The 16,666-nt window shown below is 40.8% G+C and overlaps 1 protein-coding gene across 1 annotated transcript; it reads right to left on the bottom strand.

The window, feature by feature from the left end:
• Positions 1 to 582: 582 nt before the first annotated feature.
• On the bottom strand, positions 583 to 16,573 carry LOC124259431 (kelch-like protein 30). The gene is made up of 3 exons (XM_046693573.1): positions 16,485 to 16,573; positions 2,671 to 3,882; positions 583 to 1,774 (listed from the first exon to the last, which is right to left on the bottom strand). The coding sequence occupies exons 2-3, from the start codon at positions 3,860 to 3,862 to the stop codon at positions 897 to 899; spliced, it is 2,070 nt and encodes a 689-aa protein (XP_046549529.1). The 5' UTR covers positions 3,863 to 3,882; positions 16,485 to 16,573; the 3' UTR covers positions 583 to 896.
• Between the last annotated feature and the right edge of the window lie 93 nt (positions 16,574 to 16,666).

Below are 16,666 nucleotides of genomic sequence, written 5' to 3'. Positions count from 1 at the left end.
ACAATTCCTGGCTTGTATATATAATGTGATCAGCTGCAATGTTGACGCTCAATATGCCGTCCAGTTCACTGCCAGTAAACAAGATTTGTCATACAACAAAACTCCAAGTAAACAATTTAAGTGAGAACTAGACATAGCACTTCAAACTAAAAGTTGAATGTCAAGTGAGGTCTTTGTTTTCATGTAAACTTCCTCTGTAGTTTATTCTCACTGATTTCAAGGAAAGACACAAGTCAGGTTTCGACAGGTATGAGAACTAAAGCCTTTAAGAAAACAAACAATTTGGTTCTCCCTAGCTCTGATCACCTGTTATGCATTTCATCTACAGTCATACTGTAGCCATTTTCTGACATTTTGCAAAATTTCATGTAAAACCTACATCTACACTAACTTGGGGCACATTTTTTTCAAGATTTACAGTATCTGATCATACTCTTGGAAACAAGCTCTTCAGGTTGCCATAAAGATCTGTTACATGTATACAAGCAGTATGAGTCCATTAGGGCTGACTAAAATAATCGATAATCGGAAATATCGTTGATGGGAAAAATTATCAATGATTATCGATATGAAAATTCTAAATTATGTAAGGATGCTTTTTAACAAAAATCATTGCAAAAACACGTCACCACTCACCAATGATGTGAAATACTGCATATTCATTTCTTTCTGACATTTTTCGCATTTTCGCTCAAAGTTATATCTCTGATATTTATCGATTATCATCGATATTTTAGTTAACGATTATTGGTCGATATCAGCTATATCGCCAGCCAGCCCTAGAGTCCATACAGGCATATACACCATCCAGCACCATGTATACAATTATTGCACATCGCCAATCTTATGCAATATGAATGCCAGACAAGCAGAGGACTGAGCAGCAAACTCTGATTCTAATCATGCACAAAATGACTTCGACTGAGACATTTGAGAACAGAGTTGGACACTTTCCCAGCGGTGGCAAGAGCAAAGTATTTATACGGAGGCGGGATGTGAATCCTTGTGTGTAGACCTCCCCCGTTACCAACTCCAACTTCTAAAAGTGCTGTAGCGTGATTTTGAAAGCTGGACATCTCCCAGACGCAACCCCCCGGCCCCGCAGACACGTGGGACAGACACGGAAAGTGGCCCTCGATGCTGGATGCCCGGCACCATCGGATGTCGGACAGATCGACTTGAATGGGGAACTCCCATTGGCTCTTCTCCTTGTTGTACCCCCGCATCCATCCATCACCGTCGATGATGTAGATAGTCCCGTCCCTCACCATCACCCGCACAGGAGAAGGCACATAGGTGACAGCTGAGAATTTTTCGATTGCATTCGTGCTGGTGTCAAAGGTGTGGCCTTCTTTGATAATCAGCAAGTTCTTAGCAACATTTACAGCGATGTCTGCTTTGACAACGTATATCTTCGATCCTGAGACTGATATAAGCGAGAGTGGAGTGCTGTAGTGGTCATGTGACACTTCCGCCACTGGTTCCCATGTCAGGTGGTCGGTGAGACGGTAGTACCGCTGCTGAGTCTGATAACGGTCCCGTGTGTCCGACAACAGACGATTGGATGCCAGGACGTAGAGAGAGTTGTTAACAGCCAATGGAATGACACTGCGGACATCCCCCTCTAGACCTTCCAGGACTGGTCTGCAGTCAAGGGTCTGCCACAATCGGCTGGATAGATCAAACTGGTAGCCCCTTCCGCGGATTGGGCTCAAGAAGTATAACTTATCATGTGAACAACATGTCCGCCAGTTGCTCTTCTCATCTAGGATTCCTGATGTTAACAGATTGAAAAGGAAATGTTAAGTTATAAAAACATAAATCCATAGTATTTATCATATGCAAGGACATCATATTACACTCTTTCTACACCTAAAGAAAACCAAGTTTGTAAGATGACATATATGGACGTACAACTTCTTTATTTAAGATGATCAGCAATGTTTAGGTGTGGATTTTAAAACTGTTATAACGCAAGTTGCTTGACATCGTAAATAAGGCTGTTCTTCATCCATATGTCTTATTCTTACTTAGAGACCGTTCATAATTAATGTGGGGGTGGGGGCTGAGGGAGTGGGGGCATTGATTTTGTACATGGCAATCAGGGAGATCACTTACTTTGTACACACATTTGGGAGGGGGCATTCTCCATGAACATCATCATCACCCCAAAGCCATAAATTATGAACATTCCCTTAGTACTCCAACTTCTATATGCCGCTCAAAGAAGTTAAAACAAACTTTATTTAGGAGTGTGTGAGTGAGTGAGTTTGGAGTAAATGTACTGCTATGTACTTTATTCCAGTTACATCAACGCATGTCACGTTAATATAGGGGTGTCACTAAAGACAGCACTTAACAATTGACTCATGTTTATTATGATTATTATTTTTGACACAAAGAGGGTGTGTGTGTTTCAACCCATTTTGTTCTGGGGAGCTGGGGGGGGAGGGTGTAATCAACTTTGTACACATGTACTAGGGGGTCAGCAATTTTGTACATGAAAATATATTAAAATTTTGCTAGAAATTATGGGAAGGGAGGGGGTCACTTATTTTGTACACAAATTTGGGGGTGTCTTTCACATTGTACATGCTCCTCCATAAAAATCATCATCAGTCCCCCTAGCCATAAATTATGTACGGTCCCTAGGATAACTACCAAACCTACCTGGGAAGGTGACTGTTCCGAGACTGAGCCAGATCTTTTGTTCTGATTTATAGAAACTGACATCAAGACTTGTTGAACTCAGAATCTTCTTCTGGTCAAAGTCTACCTCGAGAATGCTCTGTACAACTTCCCGACTTGGTGCCATGACGACCACACAATCCGAAAAGCTGCCCGACATCTGATTGGTTGATTCTGCTGGCCTACTGGGCAGCTGATGATCAATGGGGACAACAGTTGTCGGTGTGAGAGGAATTGATGCCGGGGTGCTGGAATCTTCTGGAACTAGCAGACTAGTTGAGCCTGGAAACTGACTACAGTCTTGGTCAAGACTCTGAGCGCCATTGTGCAAGGAGTAGTCACCAGTGTCGTCAGGAGTCTTGACGGGGTCATCCTGCATCTCTTGGTCAGTCATAACACTTTTAACGATTTCACTGAAGTCTCTGGCTACCGTCACTGACTCATCCTTGTGAGCTTCTAGCCAGGAGTCCATCTCCTTGAGTCCCTGCTCGTCCAGACCGACACACATGCTGTGGAAAAGTTCCTTGGCTGAGGAGAGACGTCTGCTGACATCTTTGTATGCTGCCCACGAAAACAAGAGCTTCAGGATCTGACTTGAATCACAATACCTATGAATACTCCGTTGAAATAAGATGCATAGATGGTGGGGGGACACCTGCAAAACCTCTTCTTGGTATATGAAGTAGTCATGAAATCGTGATTCGAGAATTGAAAAAGCGTAAGTTTCAACTTCTTCAATGTCATACATGTCTGCCAGGACAAAGTAGTTGATGCATGTTTGAAGCTGGATGTCATTCATGAGGTACTGCACACACAGTTCCTTGAGGGAATCGATCATTAGGAAGGACACGAGTTGAGTTACAGGAGCAATGTTGCTACGGTCAAGACGCAACTGACCGGAATACAAGGAACTGATGACTGTGTCGAGGTGGGTCATTTCATCAACAGCATCACTCAAGTCCACCGTCGTCATCCCCTTGTCAGATTCAAGGAAGTTTCCAGAGAACATTCCGCTGAAGTATGGGCTGCAGGCTGCCAGGACGCTGCGGTGGACGGGAATATGTCGGCTGCTGACCGTTAGCTGGACGTCGCAGAACCGGCCCTCTTGGCGGTCCTGGTTCATCTTGGTCAGCAGGGACTCAAAATGGCTCCTTGGCAGGTGACTCTCCACCATTCTGGGGGATACACTCACATCTGAAATAGAAAGGCTGAGTTTAGTATCACATAACATTATTTGTGAATAGGCACAAGATTAAAGTTAGTCTTGATTGCTGCAGTGGTGTTTACGGACAATGTAATAGGGTGTGGAGTCCTCCCATAGATGGAGTCCTCCCATAGATGGAGTCCTCCCATAGGTGGAGTGATCCCATAGCAGGAGTCCTCCCATAGACGGATGGAGTTCTCCCATAGACGGATGGAGTCCTCCCATAGATGGAGTCCTCCCATAGATGGAGTCCTCCCATAGATGGAGTCCCCCATAGATGGAGTCCTCCCATAGATGGAGTCCCCCATAGATGGAGTCCTCCCATAGATGGAGTCCCCCATAGATGGAGTCCTCCCATAGATGGAGTCCCTCCCATAGATGGAGTCACTCCCATAGATGGAGTCCTCCCCATAGATGGAGTCCTCCCATAGATGGAGTCCTCCCCTAGATGGAGTCCCCCATAGATGGAGTCCTCCCATAGATGGAGTCCCCCATAGATGGAGTCCTCCCTAGATGGAGTCCCCCATAGATGGAGTCCCCATAGATGGAGTCCTCCCATAGATGGAGTCCTCCCCTAGATGGAGTCCCCCATAGATGGAGTCTTCCCATAGATGGAGTCCTCCCATAGATGGAGTCATCCCATAGATGGAGTCCCCTTAAAATGGAGTCCCCATAGATAGAGTCCTCCATAGATGGAGTCCTCCCATAGATGGAGTCCTCCCATAGATGGAGTCCTCCCATAGATGGAGTCCTCCCATAGATGGAGTCATCCCATAGATGGAGTCCTCCCATAGATGGAGTCCTCCCATAGATGGAGTCCTCCCATAGATGGAGTCCTCCCTAGATGGCGTCCTCCCATAGATGGAGTCCCCATAGATGGAGTCCTCCCATAGATGGAGTCCTAGATGGAGTCCTCCCATAGATGGAGTCCTCCCATAGATGGAGTCCTCCCATAGATGGAGTCCTCCCATAGATGGCGTCATCCCATAGATGACATCCTTATCATTGGTCATGTGGACAAGGCATCTGACCTCAGGATTAGAAGGTCCTGGTTCGAATACCTGCATGGGACTTGGAAATCTCCATTACACCAGCATTGCTTAATGTCCTCATGACTGGTAACAGTGTCCTTGATCACGCTAACAGCATTCTTGTCATCTAATTTACCATTTACTTTCTTTTCAAAACACATCTTGTTTACTCGTTTCACCTTAAGTATGTCTAGAATTCAAGAGAATATTGCAACCTCATAAATTTATTTCAACCTGTTAATCTGACGGCTTTAGGAGAATGAAAGCCATATTACTATACAGTTATTCGTTCTTATTGATAATCTCTGAAGAGAAATACACCAAGCTACTACATGTCAAATGTGGTTGTTCATAATCCCGCAGGTAAAGTGGGGCTTTGTTGTAAATTTCAGTTTTGGCTTGTGACACCAAAAACCCAGGCACTGCATTTTCAACATGTCTCACTCACTCATTCAGGAAGACTGGAAGATTTATCTCTTCAATTCAAACTCAAGAACTTGGCCAAAAAACAACTAGAAGATAACCCTCATCATACTGTCTCCTTTCACAAAGTCAACCTGTAGCAGGGCACGGAGTCATCCCACAGATGTTGCTGACAGAGTGCAACAGACACAATTTTAAAATTCACAGCAACAAAAGAACCATCTCAAACCTAAGTACTAATCATTGACATGACGAAGGAGCTTGATCTAACTTACACCAGGAACATGTTGACATGAAGACCTAAAGTACTGTCGGAAATAGAAAACAAGTGTCATCAGAAGATGACATATCCCCCCGGCCCCCACATCTTTGAAAGAACAAATCATCTGACAGTTACTTAAAGTCCAGCTTGATTTTAGACTAAGTGCAAATCGTTTCCATGGAAATCATGAAAAATAAAAATGACAAAAATCTGCAAATAGGCAAAATAGCAAAATATCTGACTCACATATCTGCCAAGTTTTGCTGAAAGATATTAAGAAGTTTTTGAGTTGTGCTCGAAACGAAACCTACCCTGCCCTTTGAGACTAAGTCTGAATCGTTTCCATGGAAACCAAGAGAAAAATAAAAATGACAAAATCTGCAAATAGCAAAAAGGCACCACTCCAAGATCTGCCTCACATATCTGCCATGTTTTGCTGAAGGATATTAAGAAGTTTTCGTTGTGTTCCGGAAACAAAACCTACCCCTCCCTTTTGAGACTAAGTCCGAATTGTTTCCATGGAAACTGAGAAATAATAAATCACCAAAATCTGCAAATAGCATAGGCACCACTTCAAGATCTGACTCACATATCTGCCAAGTTTTGCTGAAAGATATTGAGAAGTTTTCGAGTTGTGCTCCGGAAACGAAACCCACCCCTCCTTTTGGGACTAAGTCCAAATCGTTTCCATGAAAACGGGGAAAAATGAAAATGCCAAAATCTGCAAATAGCAAAAGGCACCACTTAAGGTTCTGTTTAATATATGTGCTAAGTTTTGTTGAAATATATTGAACGGTTCTTGAGTTATACTCCGAAACGATGCCCACCCTCCCTTTTGGGGATTAAGTCCAAATCGTTTCCATGGAAACCGGGAAAAATGAAAAATGCCAAAATCTGCAAATAGCAAAAGGCACAACTTTAGGATCTGTTTGATATATCTACCAAGTTTTGTTGAAAAATATTATACGGTTTTTGAGTTGTGTCTCGGAAATGAAAGCAATCCTTACTTTTTTGAGACTAAGTCCAAAATGTTTCCATGGAAACCAAGAAAAAAAAAATGACAAAAAATCTGCAAATAGCAAAAGGCACCACTTAAGGTTCTGTTTGATATATCTACCAAGTCTTGTTGAAAAAATATTGAACGTTTTTTTAGTTATGTCTCGAAACGGAAGCCCACCCCTTCTTTAAGACTAAGTCCAAAACGCTTCCATGGAAACCGAGAAAATAAAAATGACAATAATCTGTAAATAGCAAAGACACCACCTTACGTTATGTTTGACATATCTACCAATTTTGTTGAAAAATATCGAACGGTCTTTGAGTTATGCTCAGGGAAACAAAATGATTACGGGACGGACAGGACGGATGAGGAAGCGACGATTATATCCCACCGCATTACATGCCGGTGGATAAAACTGTATTCTCTCATTTATCTCTACAATTTATGTAGTTGATATGTGAAAGTGTGAAATATCTGTTAAACTAAGTTCGGCCTAACTACAGTCTCAGTGGTAGAGAGATAGGAAACGGAGAAAAAGCACTTTACTGAAGGGAAATTAGTGCAGAAATGAGCAATGTGGTTTTTTACCAAGTCCAAAAAGACTTATTTGGAACAGACCATGGCTTTATGCAAATTAGTGTGCTTAATGATATTGTATTACAAAGGACACTTTTAAATGCCCAATTTGAAATTAAACGTAGATTCATTATAAACGATAGCTGACATAAAAAACAAGAGTCATCAGAAGATGACATATCCCCTGCCCCACATCTTTGAAAGAACAAATCATCTGACAGTTACTTAAAGTCCAGCTTGATTTTAGACTAAGTGCAAATCGTTTCCATGGAAATCAGAGAAAAATAAAATGACAAAATCTGCAAATAGCAAAAGGCACCACTTCAAGATCTGCCTCACATATCTGCCATGTTTTGCTGAAGGATATTAAGAAGTTTTGAGTTGTGCTCGAAACAAAACCTACACCTCACTTTTTGAGACTAAGTCCAAATTGTTTCCATGGAAACCTGAGAAATAATAAATCCAAAAATCTGCAAATAGCAAAAGGCACCACTTCAAGATCTGTTTGACATATCTACCAAGTTTTGTTGAAAAATATTGAAGTTCTTGAGTTATGCTCGAAACTAAACCCACCCCTCCTTTTGGGACTAAGTCCAAATCGTTTCCATGAAAACCGGGAAAAATAAAAATGCCAAAAATCTGCAAATAGCAAAAGGCACCACTTAAGGTTCTGTTTGATATATCTACTTAGTTTTGTTGAAATATATTGAACGGTTCTTGAGTTATACTCCGGAAACGAAGCCCACCCTCCCTTTTGGGATTAAGTCCAAATCGTTTCCATGGAAACCGGGAAAAATAAAAATGCCAAAAATCTGCAAATAGCAAAAGGCACAACTTTAGGATCTGTTTGATATATCTACCAAGTTTTGTTGAAAAATATTGTACGGTTTTTGAGTTGTACTCCGGAAATGAAAGCAATCCTTACTTTTGGAGACTAAGTCCAAAATGTTTCCATGGAAACCGGGAAAAATAAAAATGACAAAAATCTGCAAATAGCAAAAGGCACCACTTAAGGTTCTGTTTGATATATCTACCAAGTCTTGTTGAAAAATATTGAACGTTTTTTTAGTTATGCTCCGGAAACGAAGCCCACCCTTCTTTAAGACTAAGTCCAAAACGTTTCCATGGAAACCGAGAAAAATAAAAATGACAATATTCTGTAAATAGCAAAAAACACCACCTTACGTTATGTTTGACATATCTACCAATTTTTTTTGAAAAATATCAAAAAAATCTTTGAGTTATGCTCCGGAAACAAAATGATTACGGACGGACGGGCAGAGGACGGGCGGAAGGACGAAGCGACGACTACATCCCGCCACATTACATGCCGGTGGGATAAAAATAATAACTTTCATGCTGAAACTATTAAGGATGTAGCTACCATGCAGTCTCACTGTCACCATAAAAAGAAACAGATAGGAGGGGTCACCTCAAAAGCAAAACCTGGGGTCGGGCTTGGGGATAGAGATATCAGCTAAGATAAGATAATCCTTTAGGGCAATTATACTGGGGAGGTACACGGCACGTCATAACAATTTACAAATAATATCCAGTCCTGTCGATCTTCGGGTGGTCCTGCCACCCATATACTATGATGCATTTCTATAGTTTTCGAGTATCATATTCTTTTACATATCTCAACATAAACTTTATGAAAGAAAGACACATAAGATGTTAATCAATAGATGAGACATAGTCAACACACATGAAAAAGCACAAAATATCTTTGAGATGACCCTTGTGCCTGTAGGCAGCACGTGCATTTCATGCCAGGTGAGTCGACGGTCCGTCGTCATACCTGGCTGAGCGACCTAATTGCCATCCATAGTCTGATCTATTGTTTTCAGCAGCTATTCGTATTTTTTCTAAGTTTTGCCCAATTTTACGAGTAAACATGCTTTTCTGGATATCGTATTACGCATCCCACTGAACGCCCAGTTAGGCCGAAGTGGGTTATTTCGACATATGCTATTTGCAATTGTGTAAATTTTAGGGATACAGAGTAACAGCCTAAAAACAGTTTTTTTCTATTTCCGACAGTACTATAGTTGAACAGCTATAGTTGTGAGTACAGTATAGGGTTAGTCACGACACAAAGTTGAAAATGTCTGCCATGCACTTGGACATAAATATTAGGTTGCACTTCTCAATGAGAGATTGCACTGATGATTGTTTTACCCCAAGTTCTGACTGACAAGCACAACCACGACCAACGTTACGATATTAATTATAATACTTGCAATGACAACACAAGTAGATACTTTCTCCAAACATGATAGATATCTCAGCTAAGTCATGGCCTGGCCAACCAATCCTCTATAGCTACCTTGAACATTCCTGGCACCTCTTCTTCCTCTCAATCCTCACTGGAGTCATCAAATGACAAATAAATAAAATGAAAGTCTGTGGCAATAGCCTCTAGTCCAAAGCCCAAATTGAGTAAACTTTCTTCAGGTGTAGTAAGACCTGACAATACCAGTCCACAAATTGAGACTTAAAAACGCTGAATATGACCAAAACCATATTCATGGGCTTGTGGACTGAAATAGTTTGGGCACAGACTGAAATGAAAATAAACAAATAGACACAAGAAATGATGCACCACGTGAACCTACTTTCAAACGACTTAACAAACTTGTCTTCAAGATCCATCTATCTGCTTGATCCGATATCGTCTTATTGCCGACACAGGCCGTCTTAGTGTTGACAGGAAGGAAATACAAAAGAACAGTTGGTGTGAGACTAGATCAGTGATAGATAAAGCTGATGCTGTAGGACACGAAGAAGCCTTTACACTAAGTGACTTGGGGCAACACATCACCCCTGTCGTACACCAATCAATACCACGTCATTCATTGGTTACCTGGAAGGTAATTACAGGTGATAATAGATGCTTATGCCCAAATTTAAGTGTTCCTGTCAATGAGCAGTGTTAATCATGCAGGAGATAATTATCTAGTTGCCGTTGGTGACATCATCTGCACGTCCTCAGTTAAAGTCTTGTGAAATATCTGTAAGTGCAGTAATCAGCTATAAGCTGAAGAGGGCTCTGTTCAAATAAATGAAATGGGGCAAAGATTTTGGGCTGTCATGTTGGTTTCTTTTGGTTGAAGGGATTTCAGACCATACTTCTCCATTGATCATAATAGTTGAATATTTTTCAAAAATGTTGTAAAAAGAATATTTGTTGCATTATGTAGAGCTACACAAATACTGAAATCACAAGAATTAGGCAGAAATCATTCAAAACTTTCTAGAAGCCATGTATTATTATTATTTATTATTATAGGATATTTATATAGCGCACATATCCACGCACTAGTGCATGCTCAAGGTGCTGGTATTTTTCCCTCGATCATTTGATGTCAATCTCAATGGCACATCTATTATCAATCTCAACTCCCTGGGGAGTATACAACTCTTGCTGTCACAAGGCACACAGAGTTATTGCAGCTTTCCCATCCTTACAAGGTACCCATTCACAGCTGGGTGGACTGGGACACATAGCCACAGTACTTTGTCCAAGATTACTGCACGTTGCTGTACCCGCAACTAGGTGTTTGCATGTATTCATGCGGCCCCATCTGGTCATATACCAATGGATTCGTGGGTTCAAGTGCACAGGGTTGTGTACTGTACACTAGGGGTTGTGACAATACTGAAAGAGTCTGCACACAAAGTTGACTCCAAGGTTTTTACACCCAGTCACAGTTGGGCTCGATCCCGGCACCTCATGCCCGCTGGATCACTAGCCTGGCGCCTTAGCCAGCTCGCCCGCCATGTAAATAGGCAATGGGTTGTCATAGAAATACTAGTACATGACTTTATCCACTGCTTGACAACACTTCAGATATAACTGATGTTGAAGTGCATGTAGAAACTGACAGCTGTTGATAACTACAGATAACATTTCTAAATTTACAGCGTCAATAAACATGTGTTTTCAGAATATAGAATGTTACTGAAACAGCCATAGCCCTCACACTTTGCATTGTAAATATTGTCTCTAGCTTTTGATGGGAGTTAACAGCAGCTTTACATATCATTTGGAGTGAGTTAAAGTATGATGCTGCATCGATAATCTCTTTCTCTCAGTCATGTGTTGCATTTGGAACCAACTGAGACATCAGGCAGATTTGTCAATGTTAAAATATGCATTCATTTTCATGATAATCAACACAGTTATGATAGCTATCATTATCATGATAATCAACATATTGATGATATTAACTTCTAGTACAATCCAGGGGCGGTGGGGTAGCCTAGTGGTTAAAGCGTTCGCTCGTCACACCGAAGACCCGGGTTCGATTCCCTACATGGGTACAATATGTGAAGCCCATATCTGGTGTCCCCGCCGTGATATTGCTGGAATATTGCTAATAGCGGCGTAAAACTAAACTCACTCACTCACTCTAGTACAATCCATGGTCAACCATTTCAAACCAGGTGTATAATCTGTAAAGTCACTATTCTAACTGGTCAAGTCAGTTTGAAGTCAGTAGTTGAGTGGAGTGATGGGAAAATCATTAGAATTTCAAGATACAAGAAAAAACATATTTTCTTTATCTCTGTAATAACCATTAGTGTGACAAGGATTTAGTTACACAAGTTCACTTTTTGAAAATAATCTAAAATACAAAATAGAAACATCGGGTTATATCCAATTGAATCCTTACAGTTACATGCCTACTACTACTGAGTACTACACCTGTAAAACATGCAGTTATTTATAAATAATGCATTTCTCTCAATAATACTATCAGCCCTCAGGGAAGTTACCATATAATTTATTCCCTAATAAATTATGTATTTAGATTGTAATATTAAATTAAAAAGTTTAAATGCGTTAAATCGACTCTTGAGCCCTCTACCGGCCAAACATTATTTCAAGCGACCCACATAGAGTTATGTCCCTTGAAGGGCTCTTTACGAATATCCTATGCACAACTTGTGATTGAAACCAGTTCGGCAAACACTGACAAATTCACATTCGATGTACAGAGCAATTGTTTACATTCCATATATGGCAAATGTTCTCTGTTTGGAGGTGAGGTGAAATTGGGTTTAACGTCGTGCTTGAGAATATTTCGCTCATATGATGACGTGCATGCGCGTGTGTATGTGTATGTGCGGCTGCTTGTACTAGCCCAGACTGAAGCTGGTTTTATGAGGCTAGCCCACTGAGATACCATGCCGCAGTGAAGCATGAATACCCCACTCAGACACATTATACTGACTCCGAGCCAAACAGTCCTTGTTGTAACCATTAATGCCGAGCGCCAGGCAGGGACTCTCTGTTAGGAAGCTGGTCACCTTGAAGTTTCGATTATCGATTTCAGGCAAGTCGTAAGGAATAATAAGTATTTTATTGCATCAATAGGAAGCTAAAGTGAGTGCATATGCCCCAATATATATAATATATGCAAAATATTGTCGAAAATTTGTGCCATTGTGCCTTTAACCATTTTTTAGCACTTTAAAGTTTAATTCTCAAATGCAAACGGAAGCATCGGGTCATAACATTTTAGTAACAAGTCGAATTTCTACTATTCCTGTAAACCCATAAATTCATTTTAAAAGATTGTTTAAACCATTTTTGGATCAAATAATATTCAAAATACAAATTGAAACAACAGTTTATAGCCAGGCTACCATGGCCAGAACAAACACAAACAGTGAGCCAGTAAGTGACGGTTTGTGACTCACAGTTATTCCCCAGGTCAAGCATATGATTGATCTATTACAAGTGTCATAGCTCCAGTTGAAGAATTAGCCTACTTGACATGCTCATTACCTATATAAATACTCAAGATTGCAGGACAAGTGCCCTGCATAAACGCTGTCTTATGTTATATAGGGTAAACCCTCATACAGTTAAATTCAGTCGTGTATTTCATAGCTTTCGGCCGTGGGAGCTGTGCCAATTAACACTTATCAGAGGGGTACACAAAGTCCGCAGTCTAGACTACCAGTTGTCCGACTTCCATTCTGTGGAAGCCGCGGTGGCTGAGCGGTCTAGGCGTCTGACTTTGTGTGCTGGCGATTAGGTGCCTGACTCTGAGGGTGCGGGTTTGAATACCGGATGGGACTCAACCCAACAAAAGTACTAGAATCTGTACTTAACTAAGAAAGTGTAATCCCATATATAACATATGTTACAAAGCTAATATGGTCCTTACAGTATGAGAAAAGCAGAATGGTCAGGGACGTTTTCAGATATGACATGTGAGTCATACAATGTATTTCTGCGATGGTGAGATACAGATTAAATATAATATAGAACACACGAAAACACTGACCTATGTTATTTTCAAAATTAATGTATTTTGAAACATGATGAAACATATCTTCTGTTAAGTGCAGAATAGGAACCCTGATCAAAAGTGTCTCAATGAAAATCCATTATATTGTTCTATCTAAATGTTTTAAATACAATTTAATAAATACATGTAAAGTTATCTGAATTATTTTGGTTATCTCATGTATCATAACATTGGTAAGAATGTAATTCCATATTTCTGACCTTTACCACCTCTTGGAAGTGTAAGTGGTGCAACTAACTTTCAGATGAACAAAGAGTTCCATTGACACAGAGTGAGTGCGTGAGTTTGGTTTAACACTGTTTAAGAAAATATTCTAGTGATATCAAAGTGTGTTAGCTTAATGTGTAAATGACTCAGGTCTAAGATGTAAACCACTTTGGTGAAACTCACATAGGTTAAGTGCTAACAGACCTAGAACCATAACTTGGGTGAATTGGGATTCAAACCCAAAACCATAGGTATGCCGGTGTGCTCAAGGGATGCAACTCTGCACAGCAAAATGTTGCACCTTACAGCAACACAACAGTGCTGCTTTTGCATCCTGAAGAGTGAGTGAGTCAGTTTAGTTTCACATGGCACTCAGCAATATTACAGCTATATGGCAAACATATCCAGACAATCCAGTGATCAACAGCATGAACATGGATCTATGTAATTTGAACATGTGTCAACCACGTCCGCAAGCATGATCACCCGATCCTGTTAGGCCAAATAAAAAAATGTTGCGATTCCAATTACACTTCTGTAACATTTAGGGTAGGTAGGTTGGTAGGATTTCTTTTGTTTTACATTTTAGTACATACTAATAACACATTTATTGTGTAATTGTTTATACAATCAAGCTTGCGGCCATCATGTCGACTTTCTATATCAGAATGACCGATGTCCGTCGTGCCAGGAAAAAACAATGGAATCTGAAAGAATATTTTATTCATACCGCTTAAAAAATAGGGTCAGCACCAGAATTCAAGGGTCAGTCGGTCGGGTAATCGGAACCACATTTTTCTGTTCAGGCCTTAGTCCCATCTTACGACAAGCATGGGTTACTGAAGATCAATGCTAACCCAGATCTTCATGGGCATCCTGAACAGTGAAGACTTCTGTCTCTGAAAATGCCCCAAAATAAGCACTACCATTACTACAGTTAACAGAGTTATAATTTGTCTTTAGCATTATGATGTTCTTGAAACAACCCAGACAAATTAAACAGATTCATACGAAGGAGCCGTTATTCACACAAATAATTCTACCATTGCTGCTTTCAGATGCATCACATTTGCCGTACACTGACACTGTGTTGTGGTACCAGTGTAGCAGGCCATTTCTTCCCCAGTCTAAACTTTCCCCGGGGAGAATCTGGCCTTGGCTAAACTTTCCCCTGGGCTGTTTTGTCTTAGTATATTTTTACCCCTGGGAAAGTTTGGGCTAGGCTAAAGTTTCCCCATCTAGCCGAAGTTTACCACTGAATAAACTAGGATATTTTGTTCTGTTTTCTATGAAAAGGAGGGGCATTCTGGCCTAGCTTGGCCACTTCTTCCCCACCCTTGTTCTTGTATCAAAAGGGGGAAATTCTGCCCTAGCTAGGCCAAAATGTCCCCACCCTTGAATCAACTTTACAGGCTACTTCTTCCCCGCCCTTGCTCTTATATCAAAAGGAGGGAGTTTCTGGCCTAGCTAGGCTACTTCTTATCTTATCAATGTGTTCACGTGAATAGTTATGTCTTGTTTTCGTTTCTGACTTTTTCAAGACGAACATAAACATAGGCCATGGCTAGGCCAGAATCTCCCCCTTTTGATATAAGAACAAGGGTGGGAAAGAAGTAGCCTTTGAGGTTGATTCAAGGGTGGGGAAAGTTTGGCCTAGGACAGCTAGGCCTGTTACACCGGGTACAATGACCATACAAATCTTTGAAGGGCATTTAGAAGTGGAATACATAGGAAAAACAAGATGTTATGGATGTCAACTTCTTTATTGTGAATAACAGAATGTTTCAGAGTGTATGCTTGCTCCTTCACCTGATGGAGCAAGCACCCGAAACGTCGTGTTATTCACAATAAAGAAGTTGACATCCATAAAATCTTGCTTTTCCAATGACCATACAGTTTAACCTGTGAAAGTCCGGGTTAGAATTGGTCTTCAGCAACCCCTTTTTTTCATCTTTCTTGATAATGTGTTGGCTATTTTGAAGCTCCTGTTCATTTTAGTTTTATAGGAAAAACATTAATTAAAGGGACATAACTCTGTTAAATATGGATTCAAGGTTTGTGATACAATCAGTCTAATTTTCAGTGGGAGAGTGTGAATATGGACTATGTTGCTCATACAACATGGGTGAAATGTTGGTCAGCAACCCAGCCATAGAACCACCAAACAGCACAGCCACACAAATGGCTATTAAAGGCCACAATGTTTGGTGGCTCTACATTGAGTAATTCTGAGACCAATGTACCATGATTGACCAAAAAGGATATCAAGTGCTGAAGGGACCAAAAGCAAAAACAGTGAATTGTTTAATTTTATTTTGTTTTAGTTCAAATCCAATCAGGGGACTGAGAAGATTAATGAATGCTACATTGGTGTCAAACATGGGGCTGAGTACGTTTATTTTGGATTTATTCAAAATAAGTCTTTACAACCAGGGATATCATATACGGCACGGGACGTGTGTTCTGTAGACTGGCGAGTATGTAGTAGGGGTGGAGACATCTCACAAAGTTATCCTTACCTTGCCAGCTTCCTGACAGGATTATCCACCTTGGCCATGTGGACAAGGCGTCTCACCTCAAATGAGAAGACCCCTGGTCGAACCTCATCACAAATCTCGACATATGACCGCTACATTGACTACTTCGGTCTACAAACACGAACTACTTACTTTCCATTCTTTGACCCTCAGGATCTTTGAGGATGGTCGTCTTTACTTGTTTCATGCAAGGCTGGTTGGACATTGTTTCAAAACAACATGGAACTTACCATCAGGCACTATTCATGACACACTGTCTGTACATACTGTAAACGTTTTCTCAACCAAAATACTTCGTCCGCTCTCCATTCCAAGGGAGAACACTCTCGTGTATTAAGCGTACCACAAGCCGCTAAAATGCACCACACGCAAACGTTGAATCCGCATGCCTGACAGATTGGCGCTTGTATTC

This window comes from Haliotis rubra, unplaced genomic scaffold (genome assembly GCF_003918875.1).
Source record: "Haliotis rubra isolate DU_JTF1 unplaced genomic scaffold, ASM391887v1 Scf72, whole genome shotgun sequence".
In the NCBI taxonomy this organism is placed as follows: Eukaryota; Metazoa; Mollusca; class Gastropoda; order Lepetellida; family Haliotidae; genus Haliotis; species Haliotis rubra.
This window is presented reverse-complemented; position numbering and strand designations above follow the sequence as displayed.

Excerpts from the sequence above, each read along its gene's own strand:
- LOC124259431 (XM_046693573.1), bottom strand. The coding sequence starts at position 3,862 with ATGGTGGAGAGTCACCTGCCAAGGAGCCATTTTGAGTCCCTGCTGACC. Across the intron at positions 1,775-2,670 it reads CGGAACAGTCACCTTCCCAG|GAATCCTAGATGAGAAGAGC; the intron begins GTAGGTTTGGTA and ends TGTTAACATCAG.